The sequence below is a fragment of the Lactuca sativa genome, chromosome 8 (assembly GCF_002870075.4).
Source record: "Lactuca sativa cultivar Salinas chromosome 8, Lsat_Salinas_v11, whole genome shotgun sequence".
In the NCBI taxonomy this organism is placed as follows: Eukaryota; Viridiplantae; Streptophyta; class Magnoliopsida; order Asterales; family Asteraceae; genus Lactuca; species Lactuca sativa.
Window position 1 is genome coordinate 73,580,627 of NC_056630.2, and position 19,177 is coordinate 73,599,803.

Consider the following 19,177-nt stretch of genomic DNA (forward strand, 5'->3'; position numbering starts at 1 on the left):
TTGACCAATAAGAAAAAATTTAACCATGGACATGCAAAACTTCGAAATGTCATTGAGCGTGCTTTTGGTGTTTTGAAAGCACGCTTCCCTATATTGAAGAGGATGGCACCATTCCCGTTTGTGACACAAAGAAACATTGCCATGGCATGCTTCGCGCTTCATAATTTTATAAGGAGAGAAGGACTGAGTGATGAGTATTTCGCACGATACGATGAACCCAATGTCTCATTTCGGAATAACAATGTGGCCGTTGATGATGATGAAGACGAGATTCCAACACATGGTACTGCAGCAGACCGCGAATATATGACTCAGTTACGGGATGAAATTGCTAATCAGTTGATGCACAATATAGATTGAATTGTTTTAAATAAAATTGTTACTGTAAAACTAATTTTTTTTATTGTATGACTAATTTGGTTGCATGAATTTTATTTTCAGTGTTATTAGACTATTGACTAATTTGGTTGCATGAATTTTATAAGACTATTATTATTAAAATTTTGGTATTGAAATTTCATTTTAAGTTTGTAAAATCATTTTATTTAAAATTCACTTTATTTCAGCAGCTTGCAGATGTTAAAAAACAAACAGTCTTCTTATTGCAGACTGCAGACGTTTGGTTCGCCTCTTCTGCTGCAGAGGTTTGCAGATGTGGTCCGCAGACTGCAAACATTTTGGCTTCAGAAAAACAAACAGCACCTAAGTGTTGGTTTATGTGATATGAACATGGTGTGTAGTGTGAAATGATGTGTTTTGGTGTATTGTTGTTGTTTTTATGAAACTGCTATTAACTCTGCTAGTTTGTATGAAACTATGTTGGTTTATGTGATGTGTATTTTGTGTTACTTAAGTTGATTGTTATTTTGAGCTTTTTGTTGTGTTAATTTAAAGTTGCATGCATGGCAAGGACTTGTCCGGTTAAACTGCATGGCAAGGGAATATGTTTGCATATATAGATAATTTAAAATTTAAAATTATGATTGATTATGTCCTTATATACCACGTGTGGTCAGTGGTCCATATACCCTTACTAACCCTTACTTTTCCATATATACCCCTGCACAGAACTCTAAACACAATGCACTTTTAAATGGACCAAGTGAGTTCTTTATGGCCGACAATGTGGTACCCACACTTTAATTTTTAAAAGGAGCACATGCATATTATAAAATTCAGCAAGGTATATCAAAAATAGGATCTTTCATATCATTCATTAAATCAACACAAAGTCATTACAATTGATCCCATGTACTGCCATCCCATTACATCTACATTCCATTACATCTAACATCCCATACACACACTGATCAAACAAGCATTCAACCAAAAACCTGACTATACATTACAACTAGGATCTAACCATGACCATGTACCCATACACCCATACACTTCCCAAAAAAGCAAATAACTTTTAACATCCACCCATACACTTTCCAAAAAACTGGTTGGAATTATATACCATCAACCATAAACACCTATTTGATCTGCTGCACTTTTCAAGTCCATTTCAACCACATGGCAATGACTACAATTACCATAACAAAGATCCCACACTTCAATATTCTGTTTTGCTTCGTCAACTCCATCAACTGTGTCTCAAACACTTGCTTATCTGCTTCCATAACTTGCTGCAGCTTAACCAACTTCTTTTGAACCTTCGAAACTTCACTAAACTCTTCTTTCCTTTTTAGCTCAAACCTCATCTTGCGAAGCTGTTCTTTGTAGTAACCCTCCTCCATTTCTTTGTCTTTCCACATAAAGAACTTGCATTTTGGACCTTCAACTGACTGATTAAAAGGGAAAGCTAGAGTTAGGGTTAGGGTTGCAATTAATGAAAATGTGTACATTTCCAGCTCAAAATAACAAATACGGTGTAAGTAAACAAAAGGAATACTCACCAAAGAGTTTTTGCAGTTCCAAAACCTGCGAGCTACATTATCGTCGGTACAGGCAGTCCTTTCCACGCTTATTGCATCTTGACAATCGCAAGGTGGACAGGGGTCATCATCACGAAGGTTTCCGACAAGCAGGAGGTTGATTGATCGACTGGAAGAGGTATACATTGTTCTGGTTATATCGATTGAGTGTAGAGTATCGGGAGGGAGGCACTGACCTAATTTGGGGTAACAATGTATCCTCAATTGTTCAATATAAGGTTCGATTAAGGAAGGTTTCCACGTTAAAGATGACATGGTCAAATGCTTGTCCACATAAGCCAATACACGTCAGCGATGACCCTTAAACCGGTTATATTTGCTCTCATTCATTTAATTAGCCGGTATTTACTAACATTAAGGATCAATTGAGCACAAAATAAACTTTAGTGACTAAATGTGCAATTTGACAAAACATTGATGTGCTACAGTGTCAAAAACCCTTTTTTCTTTGTCAATCAACCTATCCATGCAAATAAATTACATACATGGACTAAAAAAATTACATACAAGAAATTTAATATTTTATTATGTTTTGTGACTATAACAATAATACTATCTATTTATTTACTATTTTTTGCATCGATCCTTCACTCTTGAAATAATCCTTCAAAATCAATGAAAATAATATTTGAATAATATTATATATATATATATATATATATATATATATATATATATATATATATATATATATAAGTTTAAGTATCCAAACTCACCATACTATGTCGTTTTTTATCATATAATACATTCTAATTATCGAATGTTTTTATAATTTAACTTCTAACCTGATTTAATTTCATGATTTTTATAAATTACACATTTATCTTCCTCTTACATAATTTTCATTTTCAACTATAATATATATAGCCTTGTTTCGGCAAAAAGATGTGATGTAAGAGAAAGATAACAGTGAAAATTTGAAAATCTTGAAAATAAATCAAGTTAGGGTTGAAGTTTTAGAACATTATAATACATATATCAAACAAAACGACGTATTATGGTGTGTTTGGGTACCTAAACTTATATATCTTTAAGGATATATTCACTTTTCCCATATATATATATATATATATATATATATATATATATATATATATATATATATATATATATATATATATATATATATATATATATATATATATATATATATATATATATATATATATAAACGGTTCGGTTTAGGCATCCGCGGATACCGACATATTCAAACCGATACCGTCCAGTAGATAGTCGGTTTTTTCGGTTTTGGTTTTTTTTTTTTTCTATTTCAGTTTATTTTGGTTTCGATTTGTTCGGTTTTGGATTGGTCGAATCAGCTCGTTTTTTTTTTTTTTTTTCGGTTTTGCAGTGTTTTTGCACACCCCTAATTGAGAATGACGATGAGTAATGTTTGAGAAGGAATGGAGAGGAGATGTTTGGATCTATGTGAAAGAGCGTTGGAATCCGATTGATAGATTGATACGTAGTAGTGTATGAGGGATGGAAGGAAGCTTGGTTTTGTGTTTTGACTCGTGCAGATGAAGGCATAAGGCTGATGATCTGGAGAGCGTGTTTGTGAGAGAGAGATAGACCCTTTATATATATATATATATATATATATATATATATATATATATATATATATAATACTCCTCCCTGTCCAAAATTATTGTCTACAGACAAAAAAACATACAAATTAAGGAAAACATAATTACCACTAACTTTATATAATAAAATGAGAGTTTTGTCCTTAGTTTGCATTTAATGTTTAGTTGGTTAAGTAATAATAAGGAGTATTTTGGTAAAAATGTTATTCATTTTTAGAAGTGGACTATTATTTTGGGACAAATAAAAAAGAAAGATGAATTATAATTTTGGGACGGAAGGAGTAAGACATAACTTCACTCATTGTGGTAGGCAAATGATGGAAATAACCTCCGCTAACGGATAAAATTTGACGGAGTGAGCAATAAAGACCTTTTGTTAAAAGTTTTGAAACCATAAGGACCATCTACGAGGTTTTTTAAACTTAAGGAATATATGACCGTTTTTGGAAAGCATAAGGATTATTTATGAAGTTTTCTCAAAGTTTTTTTCTAACTTATTAATTAAGTAAGAGTCCTTGCCCCTTCGTTCGACAAAAAGAGAAGGGTATATGTATTATTTTTTATTTTTTATTTTTAAAAGTGCCCTTTCTTTAATCAAGCAAAACCTTTTGGAAATCGGTCAATCATTTTATATAATAAGTATGTAATAAAGTTTTTGATAATATTCATGATTTTGTCGATATTGAGAATTCTTTTAAGTATAAACTCATCTTTTGTTTATTTTACCATCCTAAAGTGGGTCTTTTTGTACATATTATTAATTTTAGGGTCTAAAGTTAATAAATTGCACCTTCGGAAATGCAAGTGTCCGCCCTGAGTCGAAGTATACCTTATACCCATAAGCTAGAGCTATCAAGCCATCGATACTTGCATCATCTAAAAAGTGACAATCTATCTCGATTATTTTGTTTGTTTATGAATATTTGCTTTTTGAGTAGATGTAGAGCTGATGGGAATAAAGATCACTATGATATAACTTTTTGCTGTGAAAAATTACTTTTACTATTCTCCGCATCGCAAAATGTCTTTATAAAGAAATTCGATGAAAAATCATATAAATTTCGCAATTTATGAAAACATGCATGATTTTCATAAATTATTACTTATTTTATGGTAAGGAATCATCAAAAAGTGAAATTCATAGCAAAATGTGATTATACATGATACCATAACAAAATGTGAGGTCGTTTATGTAAATAAAATATTTTGTTAAAACTTTTTTATCTAGTTTTTGTATTTTTGTGATTTTCTCGATATATTAAGGGTCTGAAGGTGACGTTGTGTAGAAGTGTGATGGCTAATAATGAAACTCTCAACTTGAGTAAATATATAATGAGATTTTAGTTACTTTCTCATAATTTCACTCCCTCGTTCATCAATCCTAAGACTTCATAGAAAAAAATCAACTGTTGAGGAAAGGTAACCACCTCCTCAAATCGGTCCACATTGAAAGAAGAAATCTATGGAAATCGAAGTATAAGCTTGCAAAGAAAACAGCTCAGAAAGGCGTGTCTGGTAAAGATTGGTGTTGCTGTGAATTTGAGGTACATTCCTCAAACTGGTAAATTGATGAGCTAGAAATTACCAAGAAATAAATGGAAGAGTTAATGAAGTTTTATATAAGTTATTGAGTAAGCTTTATCAGTGAATTCAAATATGTCGATCAGAATGTGAGAATCGAATTTTGACCTAGTTTAGTCGAAGTAGTGAAGTTTTTGAATTACTGTAGTTAGATGATCAAATTAACAATTTGTGAAGTTAGTATGCTGTTGTGAATGCTATAGACGAATGGAATTTGGAGTAGAATGAGTCTAATGATGTGCGTATGTGTTGTGGATACAAAAATAAAGTCGAACAGGGAGTTGGTGGGTTGTGCCTTTATTTGTTCAGCAAATCCAAGTTACGCTTGGCACTATTTGAATTCGAGTATTACTAGGTTTAAGCACCAAACACTTGGGAAATTCATAATTAGTACATAACTTTATAATTGGATCAAGATACTAGTCATTTACTGATTACCAATTGTTTTGGGAGGCTGAAGCAAGTAGGATCATCAGCAATACTTCCATGTAACTTCAAGTTATCGGATACAAGTTACAGGTGTTCATAAGAAAGCAAAAGTTTGTAAACATAAGCATTGTGAAAAGTATGTTTATCCAGTGATACAGAAATGATGATTATGAGTGTGAATTTTAGTAGATGGTATGATTGTGAAAGTTATAATATAATGACATAATGAAGAAGTCTTTAAGGCTATATATGTCCTATTATACTACTAGCTAAGACAATTGTTGACATCAAAATTATAAATGTGAACATTTCTTTTGTGATCCAAAGAGAATGAAATCTAAGCACCAATAGTCTGTTAAACTAAGAAACTATGTAAGATGATTTCAATTGAATCATGGTGTGTACTGTGTACGTAGTAGTGTACCTTTAGCATGAACAGGAAAGCTGTTTGTAGACAAGGTAAATGATGGGCATGTAATGACACTATTATTGGTTTGTACCAAAGTTGTCAACTTTCTTTACACAAGAGAAGGGAATCATTGGGATTTGAACTTCGAGTGCAATAAAAACAAATTATTAACTAAGATACTCTAGGCAAAAGCACTCTTCTTTTATACGTTGTTTGCTATTTTTATGATTTTTTTTTTCATACTGCTAGTCTGCTACCACTATTGTGTATAATTTGTTTAAATTTTAACTATTATTGTTACTGTCTAGTGGTCAGAGTGAGTGCTACTTTTTTGCTACTTATTAATCTGCTTCTATGTGTTAAAAACATAAAATATTATTATGTTTTAATTAAGATTATAATATTTTAGAATTATGTGAAATTGGCATTAATTATCGATTTCTAAACTCGATATGGAATTTTGTATTGTTTTCTATGGGTTTTATTATAATATTTTATAATTATTTTATTATTTCTCCTTGAGGCTTATGCCTCGGTTCTCCTTGAGGCATGTTTCCATACTTTTAAACCTATTGATATTTGATGTAAAACATTGGGATGTAAGCGGTTAATCATGGTGGGAAATGGGAATTTATCTCACTATATAAATTCTTAAATGACCAAAAATTTTATATTGAAGGGAACCTTGTGTAGATATTGCTATTTAATTGAACTAACATGTGAGTTGATGATTAGATCGGATTCATGAGAAGTATTGTCTGAATTTAAATAAATGACTATTTTACCCTCATGTTTAAATTTGACAAATAACAAATGACCATTTATCTAATAACCATTATAAATTAAAACGGTATATTTTCACATTAAAATTTTAATTTTTTTTTAATTAACATGATTATTAACTTAAATTGAACATAAGTTTAAAAAAATTCAAATAATAAAATTAAATTCAAACAACTATTTTCATATATAATATGAGAAAACTGCAATAAAGTCCTTACATATTGGCCTCATAATCGATTTAATCCCTATATATTTTTTTTATTCAATTAAGTCCTAAATACCGGTAATTGTATTCAATTTAATCCTTTGACCTGGTCAACAAGTCATCCAACTTTCAAAAATTATATTTTTGGCCCAGATTTCAAAATTTATTACAAATTTGGTCCAAAATTTACACTTTTGGCCTAGATTTTAAATTTTGTTACAAATTTGGTCGAAACTTTACCCTTTTTGCCCAAATTTAAGAATTTTATTATGAATTCATCCTAACTTTAGTTTTTTTACAACTTTTTTTTTAAAGAATTGTTTCTAATATGTTTTTTCTTTATAAAATCAGATTTATACAAAAAAACATATTTTCACATAAAAATCTTATATGTTCTATATAATAACTTTTTTTAAAAACTTTATTGTATATGAAGTATCTAGTTATAAAAAATATATATATATATATATATATATATATATATATATATAAGGAAGAGTTATATGGAAAACAAAAAAACCCTAAAAATCATAAAAATGCATAAAAAAATACCTAGACATCACAAAACTTTTTTTTGACTTTACACATGAAAAAATCGTAGCTTTTTTAAAAAACTCGCTGAAAAAAAAAACAAAAAATCAATTTTTTTTTTGTAAATTTTTTTTAGCGATTTTGTGTTAAAAGGTGCGATTTTTTCAAAAAAAAGTTTTGTGATCTCTAAGTATTTTTTATGCATTTTTATGATTTTCTGTTTTCCATAAAACCTATATATATATATATATATATATATATATATATATATATATATATATATATATAAAATACGTTTTTTTATAAATATGATTTTATAAAGAAAAAACATATTAGAAACAATTCTTTAAAAAAAAAAGTTGTAAAAAAACTAAAGTTAGGATGAATTCATAATAAAATTCTTAAATTTGGGCAAAAAGGGTAAAGTTTCGACCAAATTTGTAACAAAATTTAAAATCTAGGCCAAAAGTGTAAATTTTGGACCAAATTTGTAATAAATTTTGAAATCTGGGCCAATAATGTAATTTTTGAAAGTTGGATGACCTGTTGACCAGTCAAATGGTTAAATTGAATACGATTACCTGTATTTAGGACTTAATTAAATAAAAAAATATATAGGAACTAAATCGATTATGAGACCAATATGTGGGGACTTTATTGTAGTTTTCGCTATATAACATTAATGGAAAACCAAAAATTGTGAGCACATGAATTTTGTATAATATTTACACATAATAGTGAACAAATCAATATATTAGCATAAAAATGTACCTCATTACTCATGGTTTTTGATATCAATGTAATTTTCATTGGAGAAAATAAGGGCAATTCAGGAAAATTAAATATAAAATCATGACTTAACGTTAAGTATACCCTTTGCATAACATAACCCACTAGGGCATTGTGTTAACATTAAGTAAAAACAGAACAACCATATATAGCTAAAACACTAAGTATTTTAGGAATTAAGTCCGTTAAGTTAAAAAGAAACACTCCAGCTAAATCAAGTAATGGTATTTATGTATTTGGAGTAAATGCTGAAATTTTGTGGTATAAATTAGTTGACAAATAACATAACTGGTGAAATAAATTTGGGGGTGAGAATGTAGTCATGTACAATGCAAGTAGTCTGGTTGCTAAATGTTCAAACTCCAAAACTTGAGTAAGTGTTTCATATGCAGAAATCGAAGAGGGGTGGAACGGAGCATTATAATGGAATGCAAAAAATCATGTTTATTCCACCAAGGACCGGAATGAAGTATTTTTCACGGAATGCAATTCCTTCTCTCATGATTTTCATTCCATGGGGGAGGGGTGTTTTTTTTTCATTCCTTCGGGGAATGGAATGATATACTATATTTATAAATTACTTTTATTCAGAAAGGGAGTTTGCTAAAGTTTACTTTTGCAGGCATATTTCCTCCACTTCTTTTAAGAAAAATCTCATTTTAGAATATAGAGTAATCTTTAGTTAGTATATATGATTGTGGAAAAACCGAAAAACTAACCCACGTTACCTAAGTCAATTCATGCCTATCTTTAGAATTGGAACTTGTATTATACTTTCAAAGGAGTTTTTATGACCAAAAAATGAAAACGGAAATGTAAGGACTAGTTATGAGTTCTTTTACATGGTAATCTGTTCAATTATGAGTTCTGACGATTTTTTCCTACATGATATTAGGTTTTATTGGCAACTCATATCTCTCTGTACAAAGTTATTTTCATTGAGGTGCTCAAACCACTTACATTCTATCCCAAAAAATTAACACATCGATGGCATCATCATCATCTCCTCCTTCTGCCCTGGTCTTTTCTTCTCAGTCATGGAAGTACGATGTTTTTCTTAGCTTTAGAGGAGAAGACACTCGAAATACTTTTGTGGGTCATCTCTACTCTGCTCTTGAACAAGAAGGTATCTACACTTACAAGGATGACGAAACACTTCCCCGAGGCGAAACGATCTGCCCATCTCTTATGAAGGCTATTGAAGAATCACAGATAGCCGTCATCGTATTTTCAAAAAACTATGGCGATTCGTCCTGGTGTCTGGATGAACTTGCACATATTATGAAATGTAGGGATACGAAAGGCCAAGTTGTTATGCCTATATTTTATGATGTGGATCCCTCTGAAGTACGAAAACAAAAACGGAAATACGGAGAAGCATTTGCCAAACATGAGTTGGAGAAGAAGACCAAGGTTGAATCTTGGAGAAAAGCACTTGTGGATGCAAGTAACATTTCTGGATGGGAACCCCAACACATTGCGAACGGGTAATTTCTTGTGTGTTTTTGCATCATTATGCTTAAGATACGTGTGCTCTACAATGCATTTTTTTCATATTTGTACCTTATAAGCTTTTTGTACAAGTGTTGTAATTATTCTTGATGAAGCTGATCACCTTTATAAACAGTGAGGCTTTGACTGCATCACTTGATCAGAGCTGAATATAAACTTGTATAAACTTTCAGTAGATGTTATTGGGCAAGTTAAAAGTTATCCCAAGAAAATTGTTACAAACTACTTGTGATATTGACTTTACAAATTTTCTTTGGATGGGAAATATAAAGGGTAATTAGGACTCTGTGTGAAATTTATTTTTTTCATGGAACATGATCTTTTGTGAGTGTGATCATATGTTAATTATGCTTGTATATCCAATGTGTAGGCATGAAGCAAAAGGCATCAAACAAATTGTATTGGAAATTTCACAGAGTTTGCAGCCAGTAACTTCAAGTTTAGATGAGAACCTGATCGGAATGGCAGCTCGCTTGCAAGGTTTGAAATTGGAGTTAGAAATTGGGTCAGGTGGTGTTCGAATGGTTGGAATATGGGGAGTTGGAGGTGGTGGTAAGACTACTCTTGCATATTCTATTTATGATGAAATTTGTAGCAAGTTTGATGGTTGCTGCTTTGTTGAAAATATTCGAGAGGAATCAGGCAGATATGGTTTGGGAAAATTGAAAGAAAAAGTTCTTTCAGAAATGGAAGTAAACAGAGTTCGAGGAGGAAGATGCTTGATAAATAATAGGTTTCGCCATAGAAAGGTCTTGATTGTTTTGGATGATGTCGATAACCTTGACCAACTGAAAGCATTAGCTGGATCACATGATTGGTTTGGTGAAGGAAGCCGAATAATAATCACAACCCGAGATAAGCATTTATTAACTGCCCACAAAGTAAATGTCATACACAATATTAGCTTGTTAAGCGGTGATGAGGCCATTAAGCTCTTTTGCAAGCATGCACCCCGGGATAACAGACCAGTAGTAGATTATGAGCATCTTTCAAGAAAGGTGGTCTCTTATGCTGGTGGGCTTCCATTAGCACTTACAGTTTTAGGTTCATTTCTGTGTGACAAAGACATTAATGAGTGGAAGAGTACATTAGTGAGACTGAAGGAGATCCCAGATACTGATATTGTTGGAAAGCTAAAAATCAGCTTCGATGGACTTAAACCAATTGAGAAAGAGCTGTTCCTAGATATTGCATGTTTTTTTAGGGGGTATCCCGAAGATGGTGCAATGAAGAGCCTTGATGCTTGTGGTTTTCATCCTGTTATAGGAGTGAAGGTGTTGATACAAAAGGCTCTCATAACCATTTCGAATGAAAGGTTTGATATGCATGATCTGGTGCAAGAAATGGGACACTACATTGTTAGAGGGGAAAACCCTAACAATCCTGAAAAGCATAGTAGAGTTTGGAAGAGGGAAGATGTTTGGAAAATATGCTCTATGGATGCAACAACGGTAATGGTTAAGCTAGTTTTTCATGATATATTATGCATGTATAAACAAACACTTGTAACCCAACCCTGACACAATTTTGTTCCTCTATCACAGGAACTAGACATGATTGAAGCAATAAGACTTGAATTCGGTACTAAGGGTCAGTTACAAAGGTATAAACATCTTCCTCCGATTGTTGCAAACACGAAGAACCTTAGGTGGATTGAATGGGAAGGTGATCTTGCAAGTCCATTGCTTAGCAACTTTCCACAAAGAACACTTCGTCATCTAGTATTATATAACAGCTTGCAGAAACAACTTTGGGAGGGTTATAAGGTAATTCTTATTCTCTATCTAATTAAGAGATGAAAACGAAGTGGATGATGAATGTTCAGCCTGACTAATTGTTGGTGTCATTAAGCAACTTCAGTTATATTTTTTCAACTAGTTATACCTTTAATTTGTAAATCTACTTTGTGTTACTATCGATAAACTTGGTGAAATATAACTTGTTTGATGTGATATTGACACATTAGTCATTGTAACCCGTTGTATTTACGTAAAGCTCATCCTCCATGCAGATACCCTTTTGCTTAACATAAACACAAAAAATCTTGCTGTTCTTTTTTTTTTTTAAAATAAAATAAAAAGCATCTCATTGTCTGGGTAAGGTTTTAATCTAAATCTATTTTTTTGGTGTTTAGTAACCAATATAAAACATTGATATGCATCAAAAAATCTTATATTATTTTTTTTTGTTAAGTGATTTTAAAATTGTAATTAAACGAACACCTAAAATGATTTCCATCTACGGATGTTCTTTTTGTCTAATTTTATTAAATAGTGTGCAACTGAGACGCATTCTATGCTCTCTCTCTCTCTCTCTCTCTCTCTCTCTCTCTCTCTATATATATATATATATATATATATATATATATATATATGTGTGTGTGTGTGTGTGTGTGTGTACCTAATTTTTGATCTGTTTCCACTTGTATGCAACAGTTGCTGCCAAATTTGAAGACAATTGAACTTTGGGATTTAGATAACCTAATCATGACACCAGATTTTGAGGGACTTCCAAATCTTGAAACATTCAAGCTTGCTGGATGTTCATATTTAGAAGAGATTCATCAATCGATGGGATGTTTGGAGAGGCTTGTTTTCTTATCTGTAGGAAGTTGTTGGAGACTTAAGATGTTTCCACCAATTACCCGAGTAAAGAAACTCGAGACCCTTACATTCTTTGACTGCCCTGAACTTTTTAAGGTCTCAGAGATCCAACCGAACATGGAGAATTTACCACTTCTTCATTTGGATGACAGTGGGAATGAAGTTGCATCCTACATAGAATCTTGTCCAAACTTATTTTTTGTTATTTGTTGGAGGTGTGGTTGCAGCAATCTTCCTGGTGTAGAATGTTGTGTAGAGGAGCCTTCTTTACCTCACAACAACATGAAGCCTTGTTTACGTGACAACAACATGAAACACATAGGGTTGAGGTTTTTTCCCAAGGACTTGAGAAATTTGAATCTTAGCTACTGTAATTTGGGAGATGAAGAAATTAGCTCTGCTGTTTGTGAGTTACCCAACTTGCAAGAACTTAATCTAAGCGAAAATAGTTTTTCACATTTAAATTTTAGTCTCTTTCAACTTCCTCGGCTCAAATTGCTCAACGTGTCTTATTGCAAAGGACTTGTAGAATTGTCAAAGCTGCCATCAAGTATAGCTGTTGTTATAGCGGATGGTTGTACATCACTTGAAAGTATTATACTTATTTCAGACTGCAAATGGTTGTGGCATGTCTCACTTAAGGGGGAGAACAAAGTCTGTGATGGTGACTTATTACTAGACTCCATGCTCCAGGTTTGGCTGTACATACCTTTGCAGTTTCAATCTTTATTCTTTATCATATAGACCCAAAACATAAGAATAATAATGCATGTGTATTCCATGGCAGGGAAATGCTATTGAAGATCATTTTATCAATATCAGTCTTCAACATCAGATTCCAAAGGTGTTTGTGGGTAGGCTGTTTAGGGGGACAACACTTACACTACATCTTCCTGATGATTTGTACAACTTTTGCGGGTTCTTAGTATGCCTTGTCACCAAAATAAAAGGACCGGATATTAATATAATTATGAAGCAGGAGGTAGATGAAGATTCTGTATTTGGGCGTATAATGCATGAGCCTAATGAAGCAACAGAGCCTGAGTATGAGGGAACAAAGACATATGTAGGATATGTTTCCTTTGGTTCATTGAGACACACCGCATTTTCAAATTCATCTTACAATATGATTTCAGTTTCCACATACAGAGAAAGTTATGTTGGAGCTGAGCTTGTTCCTAGGAAAAGCAAAGGTGGTGAGATGCAAGCAACAGATACCTCAGAAATTTGGGATGATGAACTCGATTATAGACCGCCGTTTACGATAAAATATGATTCAAAATCTTTTATCGACATTCTATGGCGACCTTAGGACAACATGTTCCAACAAAGTCTTACTGCTTTGTTTATAGGTTTGTAGCTTTCTTTGTATTAATCCTTTATTCGACCATTCAGATCAGGTGGAAAACTTTGAATAAACACAGTAGAAAATTTTGCCCCCAAAAGCTCCCCTGTTTTCTTTCTCCTTTGTTTCATACTCTGTTTTTTTTTCCTGATTTTGCTACAGCATCAACAAGTTGTTTATTTACACTAGGTATCTGAGCACAACCTTACCTGGTTTATTCCCAAATACCAACCCTGGCCTTGGTATCAGAGCTCTTGGAATATATGAACATTCCAACGTAATTTGTTGTATCTGGCTGAGAAAATATTTGAAACTTAGTGTTTCATTATTTATTCACAAGGATTGCACCACTCGGTTTGTCCAAGTGGATGGGGTTTCAATAGCCTAAAGTTTTTTTATTCAGATTTCTTTTATCAGGTATTACACTATCATTCAAACTCGTATATTCTTGCATAGAATGTTAATCAAAATTTCAATATATATATATATATATATATATATATATATATATATATATATATATATATATATATAGGGTTAGGTTCATTTGAAACCACCTATATTTTGTGAGACCGTGAGACGTATTTTTTTATTTTTTTATTTCTTTTTTATTTTTTTATTTCTTTTTTATTTTTGTTTAATTTTTTTTAGTTAATTCAAGTTCCGAAAATAATATTTAAAAAAAGAATTTTTGGATTTTTCCATTTATTTTGCATTTTAAAATTATTTTTTAGAATATGTACAGTGTAATATTCTATTAGAATATTTCACGTATTTAAAAAAAAAAAAAAACAGGATTTTTTTTTATTTTTTTTAGTTAATTCAAGTTCCGAAAATAATATTTAAAAAAAGAATTTTTAGATTTTTCCATTTATTTTGCATTTTAAAATGATTTTTTAGAATATGTACAGTGTAATATTCTATTAGAATATTTCACGTATTTTTCAAAAAAAATGGGATTTATTTTTTATTTTTTTTTATTTTTTATTTTTTTTTAGTTAATTCAAGTTCCGAAAATAATATTTAAAAAAAGAATTTTTAGATTTTTCCATTTATTTTGCATTTTAAAATTATTTTTTAGAATATGTCAGTGTAATATTGTATTAGCATATTTTACGTATTTTTCAAAAAAACGGGATTTTTTTTTATTTTTTTTATTTATTTTTCATTTTTTTAGTTAATTCAAGTTCCGAAAATAATATTTAAAAAAAGAATTTTTGGATTTTTCCATTTATTTTGCATTTTAAAATTATTTTTAGATTTGGTCTCACGGTCTCACAGAATTAGAATGGTCTCAAATGAACCTGAACATATATATATATATATATATATATATATATATATATATATATATATATATATATATATATATATATATATATTATCAATTTATAGTGTTTTCATTTAGCATATTAATTTACTGTTGCTACGTTGTAATCAACAAATTGTAATCATCATGAACTTTAAATTACTTTCGTTTCTGATTAAAAAAAAAATCAAAATGAATGTGTTTCCTTTTGTTACCTGACACGGTGAAGTAGAGTACCATTTTAATAAATATGAGGTCGGATCAAAGTACAATGAATTTGTAGCTGAATCAAGAAGCATCTCCCAGTTGGCCACAAATTAAGCTGGACTTGAGCAAGTACTTGAGCCAATGAAATGCTACTAGTGTAACACCAAGGCCCATCCGAATGGCACCAAAAGCCTAATATGACCCAAATTCCTAAATGATACCCAAAGCCCATTATGAGCCCAAATCGAAGAAGGCTCATAGCCTAACAATGGCCCAAAGTCAAAAAGACCAGTGGCCCAATAAGGCCCAAAAACCTAATAGTCAAAATATGGCCCAAATCACAAAAGTCAACGAAAGTCAACAGCTGCTGCATACACCTTGCGTACATAGACTTACGCCTGGCATACACCACAACAGTCCAAACTCACCATTAAGTGCTTAATAAGTTAAGTCACTAAGTCTAATTCTCAGATTTGATCCTAAATGAAGTCTTAACACGTAAAGTTGGCAACTTTACTCTTTTGCATGTCTTAATGGGACCAAATACTTAATTTGACCAATAAGAACCCTAACTCATGCATGGTCCAATATAGCACATCAAGATCGCATTATTATGTATAAGGAACCTCAAAAATGCTAAGATCTACCATCCTTAGCTTATGGAGTAGCCAGCATGACTTCAAGGGACCATAAAATGCACAAAAACAAGCCCTAACTAGATCTATCATGTTAAACCATCAAGTTAAGAGCTATATACCTCCAAAAGCTTTCCAAGATGGTAATGATTTTGGATACACAAGCTCCAACCACACCAATGCAACTTCCAAGAGTTCTTCTTCCTTCACGATCACCAAAAACACTCTCAAAGATCACTTCTAATCTCAAAACACTCAAATGGTAATTAGGGTTTTGTTCTCAGGGTTTGGGAAGGCGGAGGCTGGTTATAAGAAGGTGCAAGAGTAACTTAAGGTGTTTAAATAGAGCACAAACCCTAAAAATTAGGGTTTGCCCCATATAGTCGTACGCCTTACGTACTCCATGCACGTACAACATACGTAGGTTGCCTCTGCGACTAAGTTTCGACCCAGTAAGCCCAGCGTACTCCTAGCGTACGCCCAGCGTACTCCTAGCGTACGCAGACCAAAATGCAAGAATTTTAAGTTAAGGGCAAGAAGGGAAAATACTTGAAATGTAATATTATACATTGCCTCCTATTAATAGAAGGATACTTGGTAGGACTGCTACTAACAAGAAGAGAGCTAGTAGAGAAAAGCAAGCATGCCAGAAGGTCTCTAAGGCTTGAAAAAAAGTGAAGTGTAGTATTTGCAAGGAGATAGGTCACAAGAATGCTACTTGTCCAGAGGGAGGAAGACCCCAAAAGTTAAATCTGAGGAGAAAGAAAAAAAGAGTTGGTGTAAACCAAGATGCAAGACATGTAATACCATTTGAAATCTTTTAATGTAGTTACATCAGATTTGCCACTAACTTTAAATAATGATGATATGTAGGTCAAAGGAAATGAAGGTCAACTACAAGAGGAGGTGGAACTCACTCCAGTTAAGGTGGAAATTACTCAAAATGATGTGCAACTTATCCTAAATGTTGTTTAATCTAGTGGTGCAGAAATAGAAAAGGAGTATGGTGATGTGCAACTTACTCAACCTAAAGGTAAAGATGGTGTTGCTAATGTCCATGTTGAGGATGGTGTTGTTAATTTCCAATTTCAGGAGAAGATTAGAGTAAGACAACATTTTGAGATTTTGAAGAGGATAAGGGAAAGAAACTCATAAAGAATCTTGAAGTTGAAATTGGTGATAATGCTCCAAGAAATTCTAAGGGAAAAGCTCTTGTAATTGATTAGTATAGTTTGGATTGTTGTTTGGATTTATGTTTGTTAATTAGGATAATGGTAAAATTGTTGTTTGGATTTATGTTTGTTAATTATAAATGATGGTAAAATTGTTGTTTGGTCTTTATGAAAATAGGTTGCCTATTTATGTTTCTTAATTACAATGATAGTAAAATTGTTGTTTGGTATTTATGAAAGTAGGTTGCATATTTATGTTTGTTAATTAGGATGATAGTAAAATTGTTGTTTGGTCTTTATAATAGTAAGTTGCCTATTTATGAAATTTGGTTGGATAATATTTTGAATGAAATAATAGTAATATCTGCATGCATGTGAGTGATTAACATGGTCCCGGATGTGCAATATGGACCAAAGTATTTTGAAGTAAGTGAAAGTGGTCCACAATTATCATTTATTTTAAGCATTTGATGCACATACTATTTTACTATACAAACATTGTGTATTAACACATAGTCCACTATGTACTAATGTTTTGAATATAAAAACATGTACTTCAAAGTAATATATAAAAACATGCACTTCTCCCATTATAGAAACATTCATTCTCACTATTTCCACCATACTCTTCTCCTTAGCCAAGAGAAACTCCAATTCAACCATCCTTGTCCTCAAGTTGTTGATCATAGAAAGATCCTCTTTAGCATCCAGTTTATGTTTTAGAGAATAAACATTGTTTTTATGGTACCCTTCTTCCTGTTCTTCATATTTCCATTCAAAATACCCATATTTCTCCAGCCTAGTCTGTAAGCAATCCGCATTAAGACAACTTCAACCAATAGAATCAAAATCAAATCTAATCACGAAATGCACTTTTGCACTCTTAACTACTACGATAATGCATATGATTTCACAAAGATGTAACATATTCAAATAATCAAAAATGCTTACGGAGTCAGCAACATGTAACATAATAAAAAAAAGTGTATGTAATCATTAACAACTACCAGAAAGCAGAACAAAATCAGTAGACAATATCAACGAAATATACAGTTAGTTTTTTTTTTCCAAAATACAAAGGTTTTTGACAGTGAAATACAAAATTTAAACCCTAAAATTTCTTGCTTTGACAAATGTAGCATGATCAGGGCTTACCATATTGTTTCGAGAATTCCAAAAATGCCTCCCATGATTAGTCAGTTTCCAACAGGTTTGTTCCTTAGCTGGAACATCGAAATCACATATATTCACAACATCTTGAACCAGGATATGAGTAACTTGGAACTGATTCCTTGTAATAAAAAATCTGGATAACATTGTTCTTGAAGATGGAAATAGTCTAAGGAAGAAAAATTTGAGTTTACACGAATGGGTAAGAAACAAGTGAATAATGGTCCAAATTTGGGTTTCAATTAATAAGGTTGTTGGACTGATTGACCTTCAAGTGAATAATATAGACATGATAACCGGTAAACCTTTTAAAATTGAGATGAATTGTTTAATTGATAGGTAAAATATGAGTTTAATGGTCTATTGTGCACAAAAATTACTTTAGTGATCAAATCGGCAAAATACATAAACTTTAATGTGTTACAATGATGTTTTTGATGGATTATGACAAAAACAACATTCTTATGGTGTTCATGCAAACCCTAATGCTTGGATCTAGTTTTTCTATTTGTACATGAAACAATTGTCCAAAACTTGCAAACCCTAATCTAGCATACAACAAAAGTTGAAATCAACATAAATAAACTAGTAAGAATGTTACCTTGACTATTGCTTGAAGATCTTGAGCTTTTGAGAATCTTAGCACCTCAAATGTTGTGCCTATAATAGATCACAAACACCAAAGCAATTGGAGAATGCAAGAGAGAGAGGGAAGGTGAATTTCAGATCTATGAACTCTTCTTAGGGTTGTGGTAGCCAAAAAATGCAAGCCAAGGGTTCCTTATATAGGTGAGCTACTAGGGTTTAGTTAAAACCCTAATTGGATTGCTTAGGCCTTAAGCAGTCTAAAGACCCTTCCAGAATCAAGGCCTTGGACGAATTCAATGTAGGCTTCCCTCTTGATTTCGTCCATCCCTTTCTAAGGGATCCACAGCCCAAAATTCAATTATCTTATAATTGCAACTCCA

At 31.9% G+C, this 19,177-nt stretch overlaps 1 protein-coding gene across 5 annotated transcripts; it reads left to right on the forward strand.

Annotated features, from left to right (window-relative positions):
- Positions 1-4,873: 4,873 nt before the first annotated feature.
- Positions 4,874-14,141, forward strand: LOC111900592 (disease resistance protein Roq1). 5 transcript variants are annotated; one of them, XM_042896955.2, is made up of 7 exons: positions 4,874-5,073; positions 9,152-9,743; positions 10,139-11,219; positions 11,313-11,534; positions 12,204-13,064; positions 13,159-13,723; positions 13,906-14,141. In XM_042896955.2, the coding sequence occupies exons 2-6, from the start codon at positions 9,244-9,246 to the stop codon at positions 13,681-13,683; spliced, it is 3,189 nt and encodes a 1,062-aa protein (XP_042752889.1). In that variant the 5' UTR covers positions 4,874-5,073; positions 9,152-9,243; the 3' UTR covers positions 13,684-13,723; positions 13,906-14,141. The 5 variants fall into 5 exon arrangements, with proteins under 5 accessions (XP_042752889.1, XP_042752888.1, XP_042752887.1 ...); XM_042896954.2 differs by lacking the exon at positions 13,906-14,141 and adding an exon at positions 8,649-9,071 and having other exon boundaries at positions 13,159-13,816; XM_042896953.2 differs by lacking the exon at positions 13,906-14,141 and having other exon boundaries at positions 8,649-9,743; positions 13,159-13,816.
- The last annotated feature ends 5,036 nt before the right edge of the window (positions 14,142-19,177 follow it).

Bases quoted from the DNA above. Each gene is read 5' to 3' on its own strand.
- LOC111900592 (XM_042896955.2), top strand. From the start codon at position 9,244: ATGGCATCATCATCATCTCCTCCTTCTGCCCTGGTCTTTTCTTCTCAG. The intron at 11,220-11,312 runs GTAATGGTTAAG...CCTCTATCACAG, and splicing joins GCTCTATGGATGCAACAACG to GAACTAGACATGATTGAAGC. The intron at 11,535-12,203 runs GTAATTCTTATT...TGTATGCAACAG, and splicing joins AACTTTGGGAGGGTTATAAG to TTGCTGCCAAATTTGAAGAC.